This window comes from Schistocerca americana, chromosome 3, assembly GCF_021461395.2.
Source record: "Schistocerca americana isolate TAMUIC-IGC-003095 chromosome 3, iqSchAmer2.1, whole genome shotgun sequence".
NCBI classification, from domain to species: Eukaryota; Metazoa; Arthropoda; class Insecta; order Orthoptera; family Acrididae; genus Schistocerca; species Schistocerca americana.
The window spans coordinates 508,332,646-508,344,819 of record NC_060121.1 but is presented as its reverse complement, the minus strand read 5'-3'; the positions used below and the strand labels follow the sequence as shown (position 1 = coordinate 508,344,819).

The window sequence follows — 12,174 nt, the reverse complement described above, 5'->3', positions numbered from 1 at the left end:
CAATTTTTCTGGAAGAGTCACTGGTGAATGTACACTAAAGCAGTCATTTTCATTGTGGTACAGATAAACAACAGAATGGTATAATTGGTGCTGTCTCTCACCCTTATACTCAGATAGCTGCTTTCATCTAACTGCTGGTATTCATTCTGTGATTTTACTTTTGGTTTCCTTTTTTCTTCAAAAATGGCCAAGCAAAGCAGGGAAAAAGATGTGGAAGATGATTGTTGCAAGAACCACATTGCTTTAAAAAACTGAAATGCCAATCAGATTTGAACATTGCCTCCTCACAGATGTGATTTGAGGACTTTAGCTGGCATACCATGTCTTCGTCATTATCTTTACAGAGGATGACGACGCAAAGCGGCAAGTAACAATTCAGTTATACATGAATAAATGTAGAAAGCCTTTTGACCATTATAAAATTGAATAACAATCAAATGCGAATTTACGTGTATGGGTATGTGAAATGAGGTGGATATAAGATGGAACAACACGAATATTTATTCTGAAATGTTCAAGATTTTCACAAGTCTCAAATTTTACAGAATCCAACAGAAAATAAACTTGTTTCTGGGATACAATACTTTTTCACTGATTTCATTATATTTGTTTTCCAATTTGCCAAGTGCCTGCCTTGAAGTGCCTTTTTAAAGATACAATTTTAATAATACAAAATAACAATGTATTTTGTGTGTCAAATATATGAAAAGTCAGACCTTTTTCCAGAAAGATAAAATTATACAAGCTTATTAAGTTAACAAAACAAATCAATAAATATAAGATGAACTCAAATAAGATTTTATAAAAAGTATGTACATATGTGCATACGTAACTAACAACATACTATCAGGTATCATATTGTAATTGTACTTCACATTATCAACAGGAACTGCTCTGGTTATTGTTCTGACAGTTTTAAAACAAAACGATTCTTAACAGAAGTATTAAGTACCAAAATCAGAGCAGGACATCCATATTGACAGATACCAAAATGACCTAAAGAAAGGCTTACACAGCCCAACATTGTCCTCAATGGCCTTTAGGCATCGAAAATACTAACCAAAACAAAGTTATAGTTCATTTACTGGCACTTATGATTTGTACACTGTTTGGTATTTTCTTTTTTTAAATTATTACCTGTTTACTTCTCTGACAGGATGGGAGGTGACAACTGTATACACATTATGAGCTGTGTACACAAGAAAATGTCCTCATGTTTCTTAAGTAAACAGTAACACGACAGCAATGTTATTTTACATTCAACTGAAATGATAAACTATTGCAAATGTTAAGCTAAAACTTACTCCAGAACTAGTCTAATTACGGGTAATCAATTGTACTGTATGAAAGAATTATTACAGGTAGTTGTATCGATATTCTCTTCCACACTCTTCTCAATTCCTATCGTAACATACATACAGGCAACAGCATATACATTACTAAGACGACACAGAAAAAGTGAATGTTGCTGTTATTGATAGTTTCACACCACAAGTGCACTGCACAATATAAAAGCACAAATTCCACTTAAAGAAGTTTTCTTCTGTATAAAAACCTTTTTTTTTTATTTTAGTTACACAGAACTGCATTCCCTAGCAACATATGACTTTACACAAGCCAAGTAGTTACGAAGAGTGTTTTTGTGTCTCAATGAGGTACTTTCGCGTTGATTCCGAATCACGTGCTAGCCAAGCAGCATTCAGCCGTATTGTCTCGCAGCTCTGTTGGACAGTGCGTTCTGTACCTGGAGAATGATGTTCACGAAAGAAATTTTCCACTTCTGTAGCCTGTTCTTCACTGGCAAAGTTCTCCGTTGTATATTTTACTAGACGAGCTAGCAGAAAACCTCCCTATATGCAATAGAGAGAAGACTTTGTATCAATAAGTGAAAATTTTTATACATAAAAAAAAATCCCTACAGCAGAACAAAACTGAAATATAATGTGAGTGACAAGGGTTTTCGCAAAATTGAACTTAAAAAATATCTGAGATGCAGAACACTATGAGATTCTCTTTACTAAATAATCACTAAAGCCAGCTCCTGGAGCTAAAGGGACTATGGGTTTTGGTGTGCTAGTATAAACAAACAAAAAATTGTTAACATAAAATACAACTGAACATCACTTCCGCAAGTCCTATACCATCTTTCCCTTTGTTTGCACTACTTTACATCAACTAAAACTGCTACCAGTTATAACAATTAATATAAGGGAAAGACATTCACTCACCTATAGCAGATCGATTCATGGAGCACAGCAACACACAACAGGATACAGCACACACTAAGTTTTGAGCACCAGTTCTTTCTCTAGCAGTAGCACACATATTCACACACAAACCATGCTGATACCCAAACACACACACTCCTGTGGCCACAGCAAGACCAATTATTGATACTCTGTTATGGAAAGCAGTTGCCTGAGCAGATGCAGGTGAAGATGGGATAGGGAAGGACCCAAGGAGGGGGTAGTGGGAAAGAGGTAAGTCTTTGAAGAGATGGCTTCGCAGCTGCACAACAAGATGAAAAGCGTACAGAGGATACAACAAAAACAGATGCAGGTAGAGGGAGAGGGGAAAAATGGAGGGTTGGAGAGAAATGTTTTTGAGCTTTTGATGACCAGGGCGAAACTTTGTGATCACGGGAGGGCTGGTCAGTGGCTGGTTAACAGGTTTACCGGTGTCAGAGGAGCAGATGGCATGGGAGCCTTGTTTGTGGATGAGCTGGATAGGATACTGTCTGCCAGTAAAGGCTCTGGTAAGGCAACTCCTGCTTTCCACCACAGATGTGGCATCCACGAATGGCAAAGCCATAAGACCTTTTTATGTAAAACGGGTGACATCTATCTGGTGCTGATTAGATAGGAGGGATACCTCCAGATGGCCCATAAACAAGTTGAAATTGGATGGTGCTGTGACAGTACCACAGATTTGTTCTTAGATTTGACCTTTGAAAGTGAAATAATTGTGGGTCAGGATGGGGCTGGATAGGGGGATTAGAAAAGAGGTGGTAGGTCTGGTATCAGGATAATGTTAGGAAACATAGTGTTCCATGGCCGCACGACTATGGGCTTGGTGGTGGTTGGTGTGCACGGATGTCGTGTCCACAGTGACCAACAAGGAGTCTGGTAGTAATGGGGCAGAATCTGTGGAGAGGCAGTAAAGAAAGTTAGCAGTGTCTTGAATGTGGGATAGGAGGTTAGGGACAATAGTTTGGCGATGTTGGTCAACAAAGACGGAGGTTTTTATTCTGTAAGAACGTTTTAGCCAGCCACAAAAGGACAACCAGAAAGGAGACCTGTGGGGTTGGATTTTTTGTGGAGTGGAGTAGGTAAAAATGTAGAGGGAGGAGAAGGAGGGAGGGGGGAGGAGGAGAAGGAGGGAGGGGGGAGGAGGAGGAGGAGGGAGGGGGGGAGAAGAGGGAGGGAGAGGGAGGGAGGGGGAGAGGGAGGGAGAGGGGGAGAGGGAGAGGGAGGGAGAAGGGGAGAGAGAAGGAGGGAGGGAGGGGGAGAGAGAGGGAGGGAGGGAGGGAGGGAGGGAGAGAAGGAGGGAGGGAGAGAAGGAGGGAGGGAAGGAGAGAGGTGGGGGGAGAAAGAGCAGATAAAAGAGATACAATGTAAATGCACAAGATTTAAAAACATAACATTCATTGATTAAGTTGCACAGGAAGAGGATTGTACACAATACATGATCTCAATCTCAATCGATTAGGGAGGTACTCTGTAATTTCCACTATTCTAGAAATACTGAACAATATTTTGAATGTGCACTGTAGTGTTACTAAGCTCTTACCTATCAAGAATAAAAATTAAGAGTTACTCAGAAAAGAATCACAAAATGCCATGTCAATGAAGCAATGTAACTGCAGAACAAGAGTCATGTTTTTGTGGGACACACACACCACCTGTGCTACACTATATAATGACAGTGTATGCAATTCATACATATTTCACACATACCTAAACTAGCAAGAGAGTAATTTATTATTTTTGGTTTTTAGCATACAATGCTTAGGTACTTCTGAATAATTTATTACACAACTGAACAATGGAAAATTTCACTATATGATGAGTAGAAGTCTATTCTTTTCATAACATTGTCATTATTGCAGGAGTGGCTCCATATGTATAAGTTATTAAAGAACACCATGAATCAGTAAAAACAGTCGTTGTTTCCAAACAACAAAACATAACCTATCATCATCTTATTGCAGAGCATATAATAAAGTTGGTGGCATTGCCATTTACTTGACAGAAAGTATACTTATAATCTCACATAAAAGGTGTTGTGTGTGAAAAAGTTTTGTATTGATGTAAGAGTTCAAAATTGCAATCTCAAATTTGTATTTCATGCTTTTTTTCTTTGTTGTATAATTATAATGAGCCCTCTATGGAAATTTTGATCCCCATCTGTATCACTTGAAGGTGCTTTGAGTAAATTGATGTCAGGCCATAGAAGAGCAAATACACTCCTGGAAATGGAAAAAAGAACACATTGACACCGGTGTGTCAGACCCACCATACTTGCTCCGGACACTGCGAGAGGGCTGTACAAGCAATGATCACACGCACGGCACAGCAGACACACCAGGAACCGCGGTGTTGGCTGTCGAATGGCGCTAGCTGCGCAGCATTTGTGCACCGCCTCCGTTAGTGTCAGCCAGTTTGCCGTGGCATACGGAGCTCCATCGCAGTCTTTAACACTGGTAGCATGCCGCGACAGCGTGGACGTGAACCGTATGTGCAGTTGACGGACTTTGAGCGAGGGCGTATAGTGGGCATGCGGGAGGCTGGGTGGACGTACCGCCGAATTTCTCAACACGTGGGGCGTGAGGTCTCCACAGTACATCGATGTTGTCGCCAGTGGTCGGCGGAAGGTGCACATGCCCGTCGACCTGGGACCGGACCGCAGCGACGCACGGATGCACGTCAAGACCGTAGGATCCTACGCAGTGCCGTAGGGGACCGCACCGCCACTTCCCAGCAAATTAGGGACACTGTTGCTCCTGGGGTATCGGCGAGGACCATTCGCAACCGTCTCCATGAAGCTGGGCTACGGTCCCGCACACCGTTAGGCCGTCTTCCGCTCACGCCCCAACATCGTGCAGCCCGCCTCCAGTGGTGTCGCGATAGGCGTGAATGGAGGGACGAATGGAGACGTGTCGTCTTCAGCGATGAGAGTCGCTTCTGCCTTGGTGCCAATGATGGTCGTATGCGTGTTTGGCGCCGTGCAGGTGAGCGCCACAATCAGGACTGCATACGACCGAGGCACACAGGGCCAACACCCGGCATCATGGTGTGGGGAGCGATCTCCTACACTGGCCATACACCACTGGTGATCGTCGAGGGGACACTGAATAGTGCACGGTACATCCAAACCGTCATCGAACCCATCGTTCTACCATTCCTAGACCGGCAAGGGAACTTGCTGTTCCAACAGGACAATGCACGTCCGCATGTATCCCGTGCCACCCAACGTGCTCTAGAAGGTGTAAGTCAACTACCCTGGCCAGCAAGATCTCCGGATCTGTCCCCCATTGAGCATGTTTGGGACTGGATGAAGCGTCGTCTCACGCGGTCTGCACGTCCAGCACGAACGCTGGTCCAACTGAGGCGCCAGTGGGAATGGCATGGCAAGCCGTTCCACAGGACTACATCCAGCATCTCCACGATCGTCTCCATGGGAGAATAGCAGCCTGCATTGCTGCGAAAGGTGGATATACACTGTACTAGTGCCGACATTGTGCATGCTCTGTTGCCTGTGTCTATGTGCCTGTGGTTCTGTCAGTGTGATCATGTGATGTATCTGACCCCAGGAATGTGTCAATAAAGTTTCCCCTTCCTGGGACAATGAATTCACGGTGTTCTTATTTCAATTTCCAGGAGTGTATTATGATGCTCTGAGAAAAATAAATTTGGAATCAATAGAATAGTCTGCAAAATGGGTCTTGCGATTTGAAACCTTCATCTAGAGCTGCCTGTAATATTTCTGGTGATACGGAATCTCCTTGCCTGACTACTTCCCTAAGGTTATTAGAAGATGGAAAACTACACAATTTTTTTTGAACAGTGACCGACCATGTTAGTGGTGAATGGCAAATTGCAAAAAATGTACAATTATCTGAGCTGTCGAAAAACTGATATTGTTTGCAAAGGTAAGTTACTACATTGCAAGTTAAAAGATACAAGAGCACAAGAAGACTGACCGACTGAGACTGTGGTAGAACAATCCCATTAAGAAGCAGACCACCAGGAGCGAGATAACTGAACATAAAATTATTTTTGGTTGAACAAAACTTGTTCCAAGCATAAATCTACTGGGACTCTTGTCATCAAAGAGACTGTAGATCAGAATGTGCAATAATAATTTTGACACTAGGAGGACCAGAATTAGCAAACTACTCGGAAGGACTGCTACCTGTCTTTTCACCGATGATGTTGACCTCTCTTTTCTTTTTCCTTTTTTTTTTCTTTACTAAAATATCAATTCAGACTTTAAAGTCACTAGTGTATTACGCATACTCTACCAGTGTGATATGCTTAAACTTTCCACAGAAACTATATTCCCAATATTCACTGAAACTGAACTTGGATACTAAAGTAACAAATGCAAACAAGCATGTAATTATAAGGTAACATTTTTTATCTCTGTGACTTGTTCTCAGTTAAAGCCCAAACAGATCATAAACATATATTTATTAGGAAATACAAATGGAAATCGACAAACTGCTGTGGCAATTATAGAATATGACACTTTTTCAATCAAAGCCACCATCTTTATCAAAAAAGTTTGCACGCGTGTACTGAACATTTAATGCACATGGACCACATATGAATTTCTTGTACTGCAAACACAGATTTTTAGTTTTGTTTGAACTTTTGCATGCTCCTACCTGGCAGGTCTTCTGTAATAGTACCTTACATATGAGGATTGGAACTTTAATAGTGGCAACTATTTATTTACAGCTCGTTCACACTGGATAAGTGTTTCAAAGTTTCACCGACCTTCAAAGTAGTCACCAGCATTGTGTAGACAGTTCGAGTGGTGTCGTTTATTTCCCAAGGAATTTGTAGCAGTTCTGAAGCAAATGCTGTGAAGTGTTTCCTTCAGTTTAGAAATCGAGTTGAACTTGTGAGGGCTTAAGTCAGGGGTGTGCAGTAAGTGGTATAGCACTTAGCAGCCCCATCAGTCAAATAAATCAGTAACAGCTTGCACTGCACGTGCTTGAGCATTGTTCTGCAAAATGATGGTCAGGTCCTGCAGAAAGTGTCATCACTTCTGTCTCTATGCTGTTCATTTTTGGAACACAACCTATGACCAGCTTAGAGACAGAAGTGATGACATTTTCTGCACGACCTGGCTGTTACTGATTTGTTTGACTGATGGGGCTGCTAAGTGCTATACCATCTACTGCACTCCCCTGACTTAAGCCCACACGAGTTCAACTCAATATCTAAACTGAAGGAAACACTTCATGGCATTCACTTCAGAACTGCTACAAATCAGTCAGGCAATAGACCACGCCGCTCGAACTGTCAACACAACTGGCACTGCTAAGAATATCCTACGACTTCCACATCGCTGGCAACGGGTTATACATAATGCTGGTGACTACTTTGAAGGTCAGTAAAACTTTGAAACACATATCTATTTTGTAAGAGCTGTAAATAAATAGTTGCCACTATTAAAGTTCCAACCCTCGTGCTTCAGTGGTTGCAATGTATGTATGTATGGACAAGTCCTTTCCTTGATTGCAAATACACAGAGGGGAGTTGCTCTGCTAATCTGAAAAGAAACTGTCGCCCACAAATTTTTCTCCTGTTGTCTCTCTGTAGATGATCCACGTGTTTAATTCGGCAATGTCCATCTCTGGTAGCCAAGCTTGACAGTGTACCGACAAGGCATCTGGCCCAAAATATTGCATACAAATTTTGTGGACTTACAGAAGCTCGTCTGAATGGAAACAATGGCGCATCATCATAATGAGGACCGCTAAATTTCTGCACAGTACAACAATGCATTGACAGAGAACGCATCTCCAGTATGGCCACTGTTCCACTAAATAAAGTAAAATGGAAAGAAGAAGAGGGAATGAGATCACAACAATGAAATAAAATGAGGTAAGCAGATGCAAAAATCCGCTGTTGCATCTTTAAAGGCATCAAAAGTAAGAAATATTACACTGGCCAAAATAACTGGCCGTGGTCCTCCAAGGTAAAAATGTTTATAATTTGTTCAGTTCTGTCATAAATATTTGTCTTTTACAGAAATTAGACCACCAAAATACATTAAAAGTATTGAAATATAAGCCCCTTAGAAGTATGCTATTTAATTAATGTAAAAATAATGCTCACCAGTCAGATTGGACTTTTGAGAGACTACTGTGAAATAAGAATAATTTCCTTTCAAACTGGCCCTACCAACATCTAACACAATGATGCCATCTGTATTAGCATGACAACTGTCAGCTGTTCCCTATGAAGGCGAAGGAGGTTAGCAAAGAAAGCTCAAGTTTTTAGTCTAATCTGATACAGCTAGAAAACCAATGTTTTACATAATAATGCTGTCATGAGGAACTTAATTTCTACATCTGCAATTTCATTTGACAGGACTTCTTGTGGTTAAGCAAATTCCCAGTGTAAAGGGTTGGCTCTGTCTTTGCAAACAAGGAGAAATTCATTCAGAACAAACCTGCTGGCACAAATGTGATAACCCAAAATGTTATTACATACTGGCATTTTGCAAGGAAATGGGAGGAACACTTAACATACCTCATAACGATTCATCAGTTCCTGCCAATTTTCCTTGAAAAAGTTCCAGGCAAGCTCTCTCCCAACTTTTGTCATTGCCACAGAAATAATGACAAATACTGTATCTTGAGAACGAACTTCTTCCTGGAAATAAATTGCAGATTTTAATTAGACAGTCTTGCTTATAGAAAAAATATATAATTTATAACTAGGGCTCAAATCCAGATGCAGCATTACAACAAGCAGAGTGAAGAGGCTATAAACCACCTCACACTTACAGCAATGAGCAATGCAAGACCTAGGATATCACAGTTAATTTATCTGAGCTTTATAATTGGCAGACTCAATAGTTAAGGTTGCACAGATTCTCCTTCAACTATACTAAATTTAAACTTGCTTTGTACGTCCATCTGCTACTAAATATCTTGATGAACAATGTAGAACAGCCAGTGATGAAGTTTTACTATCTAATAATAAATATTTGGATCATCTACAGTGTTTCATAACAAACCTTTTGATTTTGTAATAATATATGTTATTGTGGTGATTTCATTCCAAATACTACAAAAATACCTGCTGCTGCATTGCACTAAATGAATTTGATATTACTCAAATGTACTATTATTTTCTAATATTTGCAGTGGGTGCTACACACATCCATTATATCACTTCAGTGCTGGAAGTACAACAAAATCAAGTACATTTTCAACTCTCTCATTTCTGTAACCAAATACGACAAGCCTTACAGGCAGGAGCAACAGTACTTGGATCATGTAACACTGATTGCCAAATGTAGTGATTCTTGCAGTTTTCTTTGGATGGTAATTAAATTTTTTTAACTGCCTGAAGCAGTAACTCCCTTGGCATTGATATTCAGGTGACTGAATCGTAAAAAATTCGAAACCGATAGGTAAAACAGCATTTTCATATGAACATCTCAAAGAAAGTGCTGTTTTAACAAAATTGAAAAAGCAGTGAGATAACAGCAGAGATATTGCAAAATTTTCAGTGTCATTTAACCAACAATAATGTTTAATGATTAATCTTAATAAAATAATGATCAATCTCTTTTCTTACATACATACATACATACATCAAATCTAACCTGATCTTTTATCTAAATGAATCTGGTAGTTTTAGTATATTAAAAATAAACAACTACTAAAAGAAAATACAATGGATAGTTTCTTATCAGTGCTAGTGTTACCCTTTGGTTTATAGTCTCTTTGGAAAAGAAGCACAGTGTAATTTCTATCAGAAAAGAACTGCAATATTTTAATACAAATACGCTCATCCCTGTTGATGCCAGACCAAATTGGACAATAAGTTTTCAATAAATTCACTGGAGATACATTGTGGATTATGTGCATAAAGCAACTTCATAACAACATTTAATATTATAATCTCTCAATAACAATACAACAAATGTACTGCACTTTATTTATTATACAACTACAAGTATCATGACACTTGAAAAGGGCCAACACTTCAATGGGACACTGAAATTAACATATTACAACCAAAAGAAGATCCCGAAAAGAAGTTCACAATGAAAAACACAGCTCAAATGCAAAATGCTATGACTGCATCACAGGTTGTTTGCTATTAGGCGGGAAGGGGCATGGTAAGAGGAATGTGCTCCATGCACATGCGCAACATACATGAAGTCCTAATGGAAAACATTAGATACCAAACAGTGTCCAGTTCACATAATTATCATGTTGTGAGCATTGTGAATTGTACCAATAAGAAGTGGTCCTTTTGCTGTGTTGCTATGATGCAATTATAATAGATCATTGTGTAATGGAAAAAAGAGTCCAGGGAAAGACATTTCATGCTTCCACAGTTGCAAAATACTTCGACAATTAACAGAAAAAAGTGAAGATGTCGGCTGCCAATGTTTCGTGTCTCATCGCCAGCATTAATAATAATAATAATAATAATAATAATAATAATGATTATGACTATGATGGTGATGCAGAGTAGGTCTGGGGTATCACAACTACCCTCCACCATGCACAGCATGGGTACACTGTTAGATGATTGCCAAACTGAGATCTAACAATTATGGAAAAAGGAGGGCTGTATTTCCATGAGGTATTTAAGCATATGTGATGTATATGGGTCAGTTTTACTGTTGTAGATACATGGTAAAAACTGTGTGTACAAGGGGGTTGGGGGTGGACTATGCGAGCAAGGTGGTGTTCGTACATTTGTTTCACTAAGTGTAACCTTCATCACATTGTGAACACATTAATGACACTATTTCAAAAAACAAAATGTAATTATTGGTAAATTTCGTAGTTATTACAGTTTTACAAAATGGCGATAATAGAATTGATCTTTTAAAAATAATTTGGTTTCATGACTGAAATACCATGTTTGCAAGAATATAGGCTTCATGCAAATACAGGCCGCACCTAAACTTCTGACACGAATTACAGTAAAAAGTCTATCTCTAATATTGATCACACTACTAAAGTTGTGAAAAATTCAATTCAACATTACTTTGTGTTGCATCTCTCTCCTCCTCCGTTTTCAACTCCCTCGTAACTACAGTTCTACTATTAAGTTGACAGAATAGAATAGATATGCTGAAATCTTAGTTTCATCCCTCTGCCCCTAGATGGCAGACTATCTACAACTGACTTGTACATGTCTGTTGTCACTGCTATGAAAATACTATATCGGGAGGTCTGGTGATGTGACTAATTTAAAGGACAGTGTAAGGAAGCTGAGAGTGAGAGGAAAGTTGAGCTTTTGGTTTGTGAGTGACGATGGAAAGGGTTGTACTAGCTATATACATTTAAACTCAAATGAACAGCAATACAAAGGACACGAAAAGTTGGAATCTGGACACAGATTTGAAGTTGTTGAAAAAGACTTTCGTCAATTGTGTGCAAAAAAGAAAAAAAAAACTCCTAAACAGTACAAAAAGTCCACGCGCATTTCAAGGGCAAAAGTGCAAATATCCATATGTGGAAAGAGACTTTCTTGACTTTGTAATTTAAAATAGGAAATGTGGAAGTGCCATTATGATAGAAATGATTCGAACTGAAAGCTAGAAAGTAGCACATAAAAGAAACAGTTTGCTGGTAGAATTTAAAGTTTCATAATCGTAGGTTTGGCGATTTATGCAACAAAACAATCAATCTGTTCGGTGCAGAATTACAACTGCACAAAAACTGCCACAAACTTATGAAAAGTTTGATATCTTTTCAGCTTTACATAATCCAACTTCAACACAAAAATTTTTGTTCACTTTGCCACATAGGGAATGCAGACCAAACACTGATCTATTTTGATACACTCAGCAGCACTACGGTAAATAATGTAGGCAAACTTAGTGTGCAAATATGTACCTGTGGTGCTGAAAAGTAGTGGTGCACAATGATGTTATTATGGCTGATGGACAAAAAGTGCCGCT

The 12,174-nt window shown here is 39.5% G+C and overlaps 1 protein-coding gene across 4 annotated transcripts in view; it reads right to left on the bottom strand.

Moving 5' to 3' along the window:
• Positions 1-478: 478 nt before the first annotated feature.
• Positions 479-12,174, bottom strand: part of LOC124605204 (puromycin-sensitive aminopeptidase) — a 165,298-nt gene continuing 153,602 nt past the window's right edge. For all 4 annotated transcript variants that reach the window (XM_047136741.1, XM_047136739.1, XM_047136742.1 and 1 more), the window contains exons 13-14: positions 8,769-8,891; positions 479-1,850 (exon numbers count right to left, since the gene is read on the bottom strand). In XM_047136741.1, the coding sequence (XP_046992697.1) occupies positions 1,626-1,850; positions 8,769-8,891 (348 nt within the window). In that variant the 3' untranslated portion in view covers positions 479-1,625. The remainder of the gene's footprint in view (positions 1,851-8,768; positions 8,892-12,174) is intronic.